This window comes from Heptranchias perlo, chromosome 5 (genome assembly GCF_035084215.1).
Source record: "Heptranchias perlo isolate sHepPer1 chromosome 5, sHepPer1.hap1, whole genome shotgun sequence".
Taxonomy (NCBI): domain Eukaryota; kingdom Metazoa; phylum Chordata; class Chondrichthyes; order Hexanchiformes; family Hexanchidae; genus Heptranchias; species Heptranchias perlo.
Genome location: NC_090329.1, coordinates 81,623,429 through 81,637,721, shown reverse-complemented (window position 1 = coordinate 81,637,721; position 14,293 = coordinate 81,623,429). Strand labels below are relative to the sequence as shown.

The window sequence follows — 14,293 nt, the reverse complement described above, 5'->3', positions numbered from 1 at the left end:
TTACATCCATAGCGATTTCTTTTTATCTTCTGTATTATACTGTTTACTTTGTAGTTTTAGTTTTCTTATTAATAAACATTGGTTTTCCTTGTACCAATCCACTGGTCTGTTGGTCTGTCTTTGTTACCACTCGATAAGTCCTCAGCTCAGAATCAGGAAGGGGTAAGGGATTCGCAACCGCACTGCAGGCAGGGCAGCTCAGGAAAACATAACTGGCTGACCTATTATAAGCCCGAGAAACAGTAAAAAAGAAACCCCTTACACATCTGACGAAGGAGATAATCTCCGAAAGCTTGTGATTTTCAAATAAAGCTGTTGGACTATAACCTGGTGTTGTAAGATTCCTTACATTGATTTGACATTGAAATCTCTCACTCTAATTTACACTTGCTTCTCAGACCTTGCGTTATTAATTTCACAATTCTTCAATCTGATTGGTTAAGGAGATACACAGTTGCTTACCTTGTTCACTCAGGTCCCAGATGCCCTGTAAGGGGCCGTGCTGTTTCCATCTCGCACTTTCAGCAACTTGCAGTACAAAATATCATGGAAGTTCAAATGGCAAGGGCAAGTTTAACTAATGGCAGGCACGGTATGTTTTCCTGTTACAGCACATTCTGGGTCAATGTATATCGCATTGCCATTTTCTGCTTTATTTTATATTATATAATGTATAACGCATTGCCATTTTCAGTTTTTAGTTTATATTAAATAATGTATATCACATTGTCATTTTCTGAACTGTTCAGTACAGGGCATTAAGTATATATCCACACTGTAATATTTATGAGCGAGACAGCCATTGTCACTTTATTCAATGTACCCAGAAGCAATCTTAAAAAAATTATTTATCATTGCACATCCTTTGGCTGGATCTGAATTAGATTAGCGCTGATGAAGAGCAGTGATTGAGATCCACTTATTATCGTTGTGCATGTTTTCCAACGAGTGTAACTGGCTGCAGTAACATGGTACAGATCTGTTCTGGACACTGTGATTGCACGGGAGTGGGGCGTGATTGGCAGCTTGCGGTCTGTTTATATATATAACTCCAGTTGATCAGAGCGGGGGAAACGGTTCGGGCTGAAGAACGGTGAAGATGATTCGCGCTGTGTCAGGTCAGATAAAATTAAGTGCGGCTTTGTGTCGACTGTACGGGGCTAAAGCAACAGATGGACGGTCTCTGCTCATCAAAAGTACAGGGAGTCTGGAGCGGACTTGCCATTATGATTTGCAAATCATGTCTGTGAGAGGAGTTCGCACAGGTAAGTTTGGTTTAATTTCTACCCTTCTTAGAATCTACAGATGGACCAATTCATTTCACTCAAAAGAAATCATTTTTTTTCTCTAAGCGACCGGTTGTTGCATAAACGCCTACTTGGTTCCAATGAATACAACTCTTCCCAAACCTATTCTCTGAGCTTATTAAGTTTCAGACATTTCGCTTTACACTTGCAGTGTTCTCCTTCTGCTTTACATGCAATTTTCAACTTTCGGTTTTCGGTTATGTCACTGACGTGTTGCGAACTATTATTGGCAATCCATTCCTTCCGATTTTCTCTAATTTGATATTGTACAGAATTGCTGATGACAAAACTTACACTGGGCACTGGAATTAGTATTTGGGTTCCTTTCCATTACATTTTATGCATTCATGCCCCTGGTAAGGGGCAGAGTTTTTGCCCGCAGGAAGCGTGTATCAGAAATTCCAATGCCAAGATTATTGGAACTATACAATCTCACTATCCATTAGAATGAATGGATGGATATAACATTGTGTGGGGCTCACTGGCCTCCATGTCTGAATTCTTGATGTGCACTCCTGTCACGTGAAATGCTAAGCTGGAAGCGCTAACTTCTGAAGTTAGTGAAAGTTAGAGAAACCATTTATGTTCTGTAAATTGGTTTCTACTTCGCACTAATGTTAGAATTGCAGTATAAATCCGACCTCATTCCTTGGACGAAGGTTGGGTTTGGCACTGCATGGAATGTAACTCCTGTGTAGTGTCAAACTGGGTTTTAAAAGTGCCCAGGGGTCCCTTTCTCCTGCGCACTTTTTAAACCTACCTGGAGCGAATCTAATTGAGTATTTGTGTGGACACTCCCATTTGTGTTATCTAAATATTTAACTATTGATTGAGGGAGGAGCTCTGCACAATTCATTAACCACACATGCAGAACTCTCCCCTGAAGAAGAGAATTGCAATTCCAGTGAGGCAGTGTGGATGGGGTACAGCTTGGCTGATCTGAGACTGGTAGCTGCAGTATAAATACAGCTTTAAATCCTATAGTTCATTCTGTGGCATGGCCACATTCTGGTCAGTTTATTTCAAAAGCTCTCTGATTCATTTACATTATCATAGAATGTTACAGCACAGAAACAGGCCATTGGGCCCATCAAGTCTGTGGCAATGTTTTCTTGCCATATGAAGCACGTTGTCTAACCTCACTTTCCTGCTCATTCCCCATACTTTTTAATACTCTTTTTCAAGCAACTAGCTAATTCTCTTTTTAAAACAATTGATGGATTTTGCTTTAAAATACTTACTAAGCGAGAATTGTACATTCTAACCATTAAGTAAAGAATACAACTACAACAACTTGTATTTATGTAGTGCATTTAATGTAGTAAAACATCCGAAGGCACTTCACAGGAGTGGAATCAGCCAAAAATTGACATGAGCCAAACAAGGAGACATTAGCACAGGCTTAGTCAAAGAAGTAGGTTTTAAGAAGCCTCTTAAAGGAGGTGGAGAGGTGGAAAGGTTTAGTGAGGGAATTCCAGAGATTAGGGCCTAGACAGCTGAAGGCACGACTGCTAGTGGTGGGTAGAAGGAAGTTGGGGATGCACAGGAGGTCAGAATTGGAGGAACGCAGAGTTCTTGGAGGGTTTTAGGGCTGGAGGAGGTTACAGAGATAGGGAGGGGTGAGGCTACAGAGGGATTCGAACACCAGGATGAGAATTTTATAATCGAGGTATTGGTGGACTGGGAGCCAGTGTAGGTCAGAAAGCACAGGGTCGTAAGCTCAGCTCAGGGTCAATAAGATGCTGAGGTTGCGAACAGTCTGGTTCAGCTGGAGACAGTGGCCAGGGAGGGAGATGGAATCGATGGCTAGGGAACGGAGTTTGTGGCGGGGACCAAAGACAATGACCTGGATTTTAACTTGGAGCCGGGAAGAGAGCAGGAGGGTTTTGCGGACTGGAAACCCGGAAGTTAGGGTTTCCCGTAGATCCTTCCAAATTTAACAGTAGGACCTGTTTTAACATTGCTCAAATGGTTTCCCACCCGATAGCAAGTTTGATTGGCAGGTTGGCTGCCTGTTGGGCAAGAAAGCAGCCAGGGAGCGGATGAAAGGTGAGTCGGAGTTTGGAGGTTGGATAGGGGGATCGGGGAGAGATCAGGATCTTTGGAGGTTGGATGGGGGGGGGCGGTCAGGGAGAGATTGGGATCTATGGGGGTTGGGGGGAGATCGGGATCTTTGAGGGGTGGATGGGGGTCGGGGAGAGATCAGGATCTTTGGAGGTTGGATGGGGGGGGGCGGTCAGGGAGAGATTGGGATCTATGGGGGTCGGGGAGAGATCAGGATCTTTGGGGGTTGGATAGGGGTCGGGGAGAGATCAGGATCTTTGGAGGTTGGATGGGGGGTGGGGCGTTCAGGGATAGATTGGGATCTATGGGGGTCGGGGAGAGATCAGGATCTTTGGAGGTTGGATGGGGGGTGGGGCATTCAGGGATAGATTGGGATCTATGGGGGTCGGGGAGAGATCAGGATCTTTGGGGGTTGGATAGGGGTCGGGGAGAGATCGAGATCTTTGAGGGTTGGATGGCAGGGGTCGATCGCAGGGAGCTGAGGGAAGTCAGACATCGGGGTGGGGGGGGAGTCTTTGATATTGGGGGGGTCTCAGACATCAGGGTGGGGGGGGGCGGCAGATCGCACGGGTCCGATCGCGGCATGTAAACTTGTTGGACCTGGAGGAAAGACTCCTGCTCCTCCTGGCCCAACAAGTCTCCTTTTTACTGGCGAGATTCACGAGCCCCGGGAAACCCGCATTGGAGGCGTTAAATTTAAAGATAGGTGAAAATCAATTTAAAAAGACCTATTTAACATCTCATAAGGATATTAATTGCTGCAATACTACCCACCAGTCTGCACTCATTAGAGTCCCGACTGTGGCGAGTAGGTTATTCTCACGCATCCTGCCATTAAATCCGGAAGTGGGTGCGTTTGAGCCAGCTTGTGGTCACGCTCGAAAATCAATTATTTTAACTACCCACCCGCCCCCAATCCACCCGTTCATGGGAGTTAAAACTCCCCCCAGTGGCTTTGAATTTCCCAATGTTTAATTGGAGAAAATTTCTTCTTATCCAGTACTGGATGTCGGACAAGCAACCTGACAACACAAAGGCAGTGGAGGGGTTGAGAGTGCTGGTGAAGAGGTGTAGCTGGGTATATTAGTTTAGTCAACCCTGCTCATAACAAATAGTGCTTTCAAACCTCCCGTTAAAACAGACTTCCCCAGTGATGTTGGATTAATCTATTGTAAATGGTAGAGGTATTCAAATTTAAATAATGATCTTTGATTTAAAAAAATTGCTTTCATCCCCACAAATAGTGGTGTTGATCTGATTTTCTCCAGTACTTGGGTAAAATTCACTTGAATTTGAATCCATTGCTCAAGCACTAAAAACCTTGGAATCCAACTCAAAAGTGTGACCCATCCTTTGTATACATGTTCCTTTTGGTAGGTAAAACCATGCAGCTCCATATAAAGGAAATAACCATTAGCATTTTAGGGATAATGTTCTGACTTTGCACTTTTGGTGGGGAGTCTCACCAACCAGGAGCAAATATTGGAAAATTGGGCACAGATGACATATTAATTTTAAAGATTGATTGGAAAATTATGTTCAGTGTGCCCCTAAATTTCCATTAAGTGCTCCCACTGGGAGGGCAAAGTTGGAAAAGTACCCCTCTTGTGTTGAATATTGTATAGAATGAATAGACGCATCAGTACTAAGAAGCTGCCTAACACCCTCCCCATTACACTACCGTAACACCCACAATATTACAAGGGATTGGATATATACTTTTGCATGAACTGAATTCACCCTCCTAGACTGATTGTCCAAGATTTTTGTCTTTGTAAGCCACACATGTACATGCCATGGAAGCTCAGGCACCACATATAAGTGTCAATTCCATGGTACTATGCTTCCAGCAGGGAGGCCACTTGCAGGGGGCATATCAAAAATGTTCCTCCCATTAAACTTAATAAATTGTATTAGCCTGTGATTTCCTTTAATGAATTCCCTATTAGGCCCACTCCCTTCGGAAGTATGGAATTAGTCCTGTAAATCTATGTTCTCAATAATATGAATATATCTCAAGTTATTGATCATAACAGATCTTGGTGTTGACTTATCCATCAGTGAGGTAACATCTGTAAAAAGTCCTTTTTAAACCTCCAGTCCAATTCAAACAGGGCAAACCAATGAATAAGAAATATAAGCATAAATATGACTCAGTCACCTGAGCTTTGAAGGTTGGCTCAGGGGTTACATAATCCATGGACCACAAGTGGGAGTCCCCTATCTTAGACTATCAACTGGCTCATTGCTATGTATGTGCTTTTAAATATTAAAAAATTACTTCTGTGCTTGTGACATTCAGAATGTTTTGATATAGTAGGACTCTAATTCCCTGCCCCATTTATTTGTTAACAAATGATAAATATTCCTTTGATACAGTGAATCAACAGAGCATGACTGAGCCTAGAGACAGCTTATAGAGATCGATGTGGCACTGACCTTAATTTATGTTCTGCTGCAGACTCGCCCATTTTGCTTCCATTTGTAACCAGCAGTTTTAACTTGGGATAATCACCGTAGCCTTGACTGCTTTAAAAAAAAATACCTGGTGCAATGATTGAAAATCAGTTTGACAGTGCCACACAAATAAGGAGAAGCTGTTATCTATAAATCTATAAAGCAATTCAATTAATTATATGAATCATTTCTATTATCTTAATATGTCTAGAATATTGTCACATTGATGCATTTTGTTCTGTATTTTTCTTGAAGTTCGTGACACCCAGAAAGTTCCAGGCTACAGGCCCACAAAGTTTGACAAAAATATTCTTCTCTGGTCTGGTCGTTTCAAGAATGAAGAGGACATCCCTGCCATAGTTTCGTAAGTTTTCCTATTTCTGTAGTTTATTGCATTTTGAAACTGAATCTACTTCAATTTTTTTTCATGTGACTTAGCTATGATGTGCAAAGAAATAAATCATAGAAAAATTCTCTTCCTGGATTGATTTGGTCTAATACCAATGTTGACCTGGCATTCTACATTAAACCAAGTGCACAGGAACAGCTACATATTGAAACTGAAATTTGCAATGGAGCATTGTGTTTCAATCCTTACCACCACCACCCCGTCTGTCAATTTTAGGGTTTTCACTAGATACTACTGGTGCTCAACACCAAAGACGACTCCTGTAAGGACACCCTTACTCCCTAAGAACCAAAGTGACCATATAGCACAATGGGGGAGCAATTGGTCCTTGCTGCACTCGTTTCCGTTCTTTTTGTACATCCACTCTTATGAGTTTGCAACAAAAGTGTATTTGCACAAGAAATTGTCCCACACAATGAAAATTGCCTGGCCTGAGAGAGTGTGAAAGGCATGTTGGGAATTGTGGTCTAAATGAGGTGGGTACATAATAAGTCTGCCCACAAATGGACAAGCATATTAATGTGTGGCTGGAGCAATGGTGCAGGAGGGAGGGCTTCAGATTCCTGGGGCATTGGGACCAGTTCTGGGGTAGGAGGGATCTGTTCAAATTGGACGGGTTGTGCCTCAACAGAGCTGGGACCAATGTCCTCGCAGGGAGGTTAACTAGTGCTGTGGGGGAGGGTTTAAACTAATTTGGCAGGGGGATGGGCACCAGAATGAAACATTAGAGAGGAGAAACAAGGTGCACCGAGGACTGGGAAGGTCAAGTACCACTAAAGTAAAGAAGAGTTCAGAAATAGGAGGGATCAGCCAGAGGCAAATGCGAGGCTAAGATGAGATTGTAATGCATGTGCGTAAATGCATGTAGCATGGTAAATAAGGTTGGTGAGTTGCAGGCTCCAATCGCCAAATGGGACTATGATATAGTGGCAATAACAGAGACCTGGCTCAAAGAAAGGGAGGATTGGGTACTTAATATTCCCATATTATGTGGTTGATAGTGAGGAGGAAAACTGTAGACCGTAGGAAGATATCAATGGCCTGGTCAAGTGAACAGAAAAGTGGCAAATGGAATTCAATCCAGAGAAATGTGAGGTGATGCATTTGGGGAGGGCAAACAAGGCAAGGGAGTACACCATAAATGAAAGGATACTGAGAGGTGTAGAGGAAGTGAGGGACCTTGGAGTGCATGTCCACAGATCCCTGAAGGTAGCAGGACAGATGGAATATAAGAGCAGGGAGGTTATGCTAGAATTGTATAAAACATTGGTTAGGGTGCAGCTTCAGTACTGCGTACAATTCTGATCATCACATTACATGAAAGATGTGATTGCACTAGAGAGGGTGCTGGGGAGATTTACGAGGATGTTGCCAGGGCTGGAGAATTTTAGCTATGAGGAAAGATTGGATAGGCTGGGGTTGTTTTCCTTGGAACAGAGGAGGCTGAGGGGTGATTTAATTGAGGTATATAAAATTATGAGGTATGAGGGGCCTAGATAGAGTGGATAGGAAAGACCTATTTCCCTTAGCAGTGCGGTTAATAACCAGGGGGCATAGATTTAAAGCGATTGGTAGAAGGATTGGAGGGGAGCTGAGGAAAAAAATTTTCACCGAGAGGGTGGTGGGGGTCTGGAACTCACTGCCTGAAAGGGTGGTAGAGGCAGAAACCCTCAGCTCATTTAAAAAGTACCTGGATGTACACCTGAAGTGCCGTAACCTACATGGCTACGGACCAAGTGCTGGAAAGTGGGATTAGGCTGGGTGGCTCATTTTCGGCCGGCACGGACAAGATGGGCTGAATGGCCTCCCTCTGTGCCGTAAATTTTCTATGATTCTATTCCGGGCTACAAGGTATTCAGGAAAGATAGGGAAGGAAAGAAAGGAGAGGGATAGGGGATGATAGTATTGATCAAAGAAACTATTTAGCCCTGGAAAGGGTTGATGAAGTTGAGGGGTCAAAGACAGAATCTAATTGGTTAGAATTAAGGAACAATAGAGGAGCTATTGCGCTACTGGATGTATATTATAGGCCACCAAATAGTGAGAAGGAGATAGAGGAGAACATTAGCGGTTAAATTACAGAAAGGTGCAATAACTATGGAGTAGTGATAATGGAGGCCTTCAATTATCCCAATATAGACTGGGACAGTAACAGTGTAAAGGGCAAAAAGGGGGAGCAATTCCCGAAATATGTTCAAGAGAACTTTCTGGAACAGTGTGTTTCCAGCCCAACCAGGTAGGAAACAGTGCTGGACCTAGTTTTGGAGAATGAAGTGGGGCAGGTGTTTCAGTGGGGGAGCATTTGGGGAAGAGTGGTCATAATATAATTAGGTTTAGAATAGTTATGGAAAAGGACGAGGAAAAATCAAATGTGAAAATGCTTAAGTGAGGAGGGCAAATTTCAGTGAGTTAAAAAGGGATCTTGCCCAGGTGGATTGGAATCAAAAATTGGCAGGCAAAACAGTAATTGAACAATGGGAGGCCTTCAAGAAGTAGTTGGTTCAGGTACAGAGTAGACACATTCCTACTAGGGGAAAAGGAAGGGCATCCAAGGCTAGAGCTCCCAGGTTGACTAAAGATATAGAGATTAAAATGAAACAGAAAAAGGAGGCTTATGACAAATGTAAGCTTCATAATACAGGAGAGAACCAGGCTGAATACAAAAAGTACAGAGGAGATCTAAAAAAGAGGATAGGAGGGGCAAAGAGAAAGTATGAGAATAGATTAACGGCTAACAAAAAAGGGAACCCAAAAGTCTTTTATAAATATATAAATAGTAAAAGGGTAGTCAAAGGAAGGGTGGGACCAATTCGGGACAAAAAAGGAGATCTTCTTGTGTAGGCTGAGGCACTGAATGAATATTTTGCATCCGTCTTCACCAGAGAAAAGGATGCTGCCATTGTAGCAGTAAAGGAGGAGGTAGTAGCGATACTGGATAGAATAAAAAAGATAAAGAGGAGGAACTTAAAAGAATGGCAGTGCTCAAAGTAGAAAAGTTACCTGGTCCGGATGGGACGCATCCTAGGTTACTGAGAGAAGGGCGGAAATTGCGGAGGCTCTGACCACAATAAATATGGGAATGGTGCCAGAGGACTGGAGGATTCCAAATGTTACACCCCTGTTCAAAAAAGGGGAGAGGGATAAACCCAACAATTACAGGTCAGTCAGCCTAACGTCAATGGTGGGGAAACCTTTAGAGACAATAATCCAGGACAAAATTAATTGGCACTTGGTAAAGTATGGGCTAATAAATGAAATTCAGCATGGATTTGTTAAAGGAAAATCCTGTTTGACTAACATGATCGAGTTCTTTGATGAAGTAACGGAGAGGGTTGATGAGGGTAGTGCAGTTAATGTTGTGTATATGGACTTTCAAAAGCCATTTGATAAAGTATCATATAAATTAAACCCTGTGAGATTCAAGGGACAATGGCAGCATGGATACAAAATTGGCTAGGGGACAGAAAGCAGAGGGTAATGGTAAACAGTTGTTTTTTAGATTGGAGGAAAGTATACAATGATGTTCTTCAGGGGTTAGTATTAGGACCACTGCTGCTTTGATATCTATTAATGATCTGGACTTGCGTATAGAGGGTATAATTTCAAAGTTTGTAGATGACACAAAACTCATAAATGTAGTAAACAATATGAAGGATAATAACAGACTTCAGGAGGACATAGACAGACTGGTGAAATGGGCAGACACATGGCAGATTAAATTTAACGCACAGAAGTCTGAAATGATGCAATTTGGTAGGAAGAATGAGGAGAAGCAATATAAACTAAATTGTACAATTTTAAAGGGATTGCAGGAACAGAGAGACCTGGGGGTGCACGTTCACAAATCTTTGAAGTTGGCAGGACAAGTTGAGAAAGCTGTTTAAAAAAGCCTGGATCCTGGGCTTTATTAATAGAAGCATAGAGTACAAAAGCAGGGAAGTTATTCTAAACCTTTGTAAAACACTGGTTAGGCCTCAGCTGGAGTATTATGTTCAATCTGGGCACAACATTTTGGGAAGGATGCCAAGGCCTTAGAGAGGGTCCAGAGAGATTTACTAGAATGGTGCCAGGGATGAGGGACTTCAGTTATGTGGACAGACTGGAGAAGCTGGGGTTGTTCTCTTTAGAACAGAAAAGGTTAAGGGAGATTTGCTAGAGGTATTCAAAATCATGAACAGTTTTGACAGAGTAAATAGGGAGAAATTGTTTCCAGTGGCAGAAGGGTCGGTAACCAGAGGACACAGATTTAAGTTGATCGGCAAAAGAGACAGAGGAGGAAACGTTTTTTTACGCAGTGAGTTGTAATGATCTGGAATGCACTGCCCGAAAGGGTGGTGGAAGCAGTTTCATAAGAACATAAGAAATAGGAGCAGGAGTAGACCATACGGCCCCTCGAGCCTGCTCCACCATTCAATAAGATCATGGCTGATCTTCGACCTCAACTCTACCTTCCCACTCGATCCCCATATCCCTTAAGAACAGAACAACATAAGAGATAGGAGCAGCAGTAGGCCACTTGGTCCTTTGAGCCTGCTCCGCCATTCAATGAGATCATGGCTGATGTGATTCTGGCCTCAATTCCACATTTCCACCTGTTCCCTATATCCTTAGATTCCCTTGCTGATCAAAAATTTGTCTAACTCAGCCTTGAATGTATTCAATGACTCAGCCTTCACCGCTCTTTGGGGCAAAGAATTCCAAAGGTTCACAACCCTATGAGAGAAGAAATTTCTCCTCATCTCCATCTTAAATGGACGACCCCTTATTCTGAGACTATGCCCCCTAGTTCTAGATTCCCCTATGAGGGGAAACATCCTCTCAGCATTTATACTGTCAAGCCCCTTCAAAATCTTATATGTTTCAATAAGATCTCTTCTCATTCTTCTAAACTCCAGTGAGTATAGACCCAACCTGCTCAATCTTTCCTCTTAAGAAAACTTCCACACCCGGAATCAACCTCGTGAACCTTCTCTGAACCGTCTCCAATGCAAGTATATCCTTCCTTAAATAAGGAGACCAAAACTGTATGCAGTACCCTAGGTGTGGTCTCACCAGCACCTTGTACAGTTGTAGCAAGACTTCCCTGCTTTTATACTCCATCCCCCTTGAAATAAAGGCCAATATTCCATTTGCCTTCCCAATTACCTGCTGCACCAACTTTATGCTAACTTTTTGGGTTTAATGTACGAGGACACCCAGATCCCTCTGTACCCAGCATTCTGTAGTCTTTCTCCATTTATATAATATTTTGCATTTTTATTCTTCCTACCAAAGTGAATGACTTCACATTTTCCCACATTATACTCCATCTATATCCCTTTGCAGACACTGTGTCCTCCTCACAACTTACTTTTCCACCTATCTTTGTATCATCAGCAAATTTGGCCATAGTACACTCGCTTCCTTCATCCAAGTCATTGATATAGATTGCAAATAGTTGAGGCCCCAGCACTGATCCCTGTGGCACCCCATTATTACAGATTGCCATCCTGAAAATGACACTTTATCCCAACTCTCTGCTTTCTGTTAGTTAGCTAATCCTCTATCCATGCTAATATATTATCCCCAACACCATGTGCTCTTATCTTGTGCAGTAACCTTTTATGTGGCATCTTATCAAATGCCTTTTGGAAATCCACCTTTATCCACCCTGCTCTTTACTTTCTCAAAGAACTCTAATAAATTCGTCAAACACGATTTCCCTTTCATAAAACCATGTTGACTCTCCTTGATTGTATTTTGAGTCTCTAAATGTCCTGCTACTCCTTCCTTAACAATCGATTCTAGCATTTTCCCAATGACAGATGTTAAGTTAATTGGCCTATAGTTACCTGCTTTCTGTCTCACTCCTTGAAAGGGGTACTACATTTGCAGTTTTCCAATCCCCTGGGATCTTTTCAGAATCTAGTGAATTTTGGAAGGTTACAACCAATGCATCCACTATCTCTGTAGCCACTTCTTTTAAGACCCTCGGATGCAAGTCATCGGGTCCAGGGGACTTGTCAGCCTGCAGACCCATTAGTTTGCCGAGTACTTTTTCTCTAGTGATTGTTTTTAGATCCTCCATCCCCTTTGCCCCTTGATTATCTACTATTATTGGTATGCTTTTAGTGTCTTCTACTGTGAAGACAGATACAAAATATCTGTTCAATGCCTCTGCCATTTCCTTGTATTCTATTATTATTTCCCTAGTCTCATCCTCTAAGGGACCTATACTTACTTTAGCTACTCTCTTCCTTTTCATATACTTGTAAAACCTCTTACTGTCAGTTTTTATATTTCTTGCTAGTTTACTCTCAATCTATTTTCTCCCTCTTTATTATTTTTTTAGTCCTCCTTTGCTGATTTCTAAAGTTTTCACAATCTTCGGGCTTACCGCTAATCTTTGCTACCTTGTATGCCTTTTCTTTTAACTTGATACCATCCTTAACTTCCTTAGTTAGCCATGGTTGGTACACCCTTCTTGTGGAGTCTTTCCTCCTTACTGGGAAATATTTTTGTTGAGAGTCATAAAATATCTTTTTAAATGTCTGCCATTGCTTATCCACCGTCATACCTTCTAATCTGTTTTCCCAGACCACTTTAAACACTCTGTCCTCATGCCATTGTAATTGCCCTTATTTAGGTTTAATACAGTAGTTTCAGATCCAAGATCCTCACTCTCAAACTGGATGTGAAATTCTAACATATTATGATCACTATATCCTAAAGGATCCTTTACTTTGCGGTCATTAATTAATCCTGTCTCATTACCCATCACCAGATCTAAAATGGCCTGTTCCCTGATTGGTTCCATAACATATTGTTCTAAGAAACAGTCCCGAATACACTCTAGGATCTCATCCTCTGGACTACTTTTGCCAATTTGATTTGTCCAATCTATATAAAAGTTAAAATCGCCCATGATTATTGCATTACCTTTTTTACAAGCCCCCCTTATTTTTTGATTTATATTTTGCTCTACAGTGTAGCTAGTGTTAGGGGGACTATAGACTACTCCCACCAGTGATTTCTTACCCTTGCTATTTCTTACCTCCACCCAAATTGATTCTACATCTTGATCTTCTGAGCCAAGATCATTTCTCACTATTGTACTAATTTCATCCTTTATTAACAGAGCTACCCCACCACCTTTACCTTTCTTCCTCTCCTTCCGAAATGTCAGATACCCCTGAATATTCAGTTCCCAACCTTGGTCACCTTGCAACCATGTCTCTGTAATGGCAACGAGATCATACCCATTTGTTCCTATTTGTGCTGTCAATTCATCTATCTTATTACGAATGCTGTGCGCATTCAGATAAAGAACCTTTAATTTTGTTTTTTTATCATTTTTTCCTACTCTGACCCCATTTGCTGGTGCACTCTTATGTTTGTTCACTTTTTTTTAAATGGTAAGAGATTGGGAAATGTTAATGTTCAAAGGGACCTGGGTGTCCTTGTACATGAGTCACTGAAAGCTAACATGCAGGTGCAGCAAACAATTAGGAAGGCAAATGGTATGTTGGCCTTTATTACAAGAGGATTTGAGTACAGGAGTAAAGATGTCTTACTGCAATTATATAGGGCCTTGGTGAGACCGCACCTGGAGTATTGTGTACAATTTTGGTCTCCTTACCTAAGAAAGGATATACTTGCCATAGAGGGAGTGCACCGAAAGTTCACCAGACTGATTCCTGGGATGGCTGGATTGTCGTATGAGGAGAGATTGAGTAGACTAGGCCTGTATTCTCCAGAGTTTAGAAGAATGAGAGGTGATCTCATTGAAACATACACAATTCTTACAGGGCTCGACAGGGTCGATGCAACAAGGATGTTTCCCCTGGCTGGGGAGTCTAGAACCAGGGATCCCAGTCTCAGAATAAGGGGCAAGCCATTTAGGACTGATATGAGGAGAAATTTCTTTACTGAGGGTTGTAAATCTTTGGAATTCTCCACCCCAGAGGGCTGTGGAGGCTCAGTTATTGAGTACATTCAAAACAGAAATCGATAGATTTCTAGATATTAAAGCCATCAAGGGATATGGGGATAGTGCAGGAAAATGGCGTTGAGGTAG

General features: G+C 42.1%; 1 protein-coding gene across 1 annotated transcript in view; it reads left to right on the top strand.

The window, feature by feature from the left end:
- Positions 1 to 981: 981 nt before the first annotated feature.
- The window catches only part of LOC137321893 (protein FAM162B-like), a 73,712-nt gene continuing 60,400 nt past the window's right edge, over positions 982 to 14,293 (top strand). The window contains exons 1-2 of the mRNA XM_067984727.1: positions 982 to 1,265; positions 6,084 to 6,192. Of these exons, the coding sequence (XP_067840828.1) occupies positions 1,100 to 1,265; positions 6,084 to 6,192 (275 nt within the window). The 5' untranslated portion in view covers positions 982 to 1,099. The remainder of the gene's footprint in view (positions 1,266 to 6,083; positions 6,193 to 14,293) is intronic.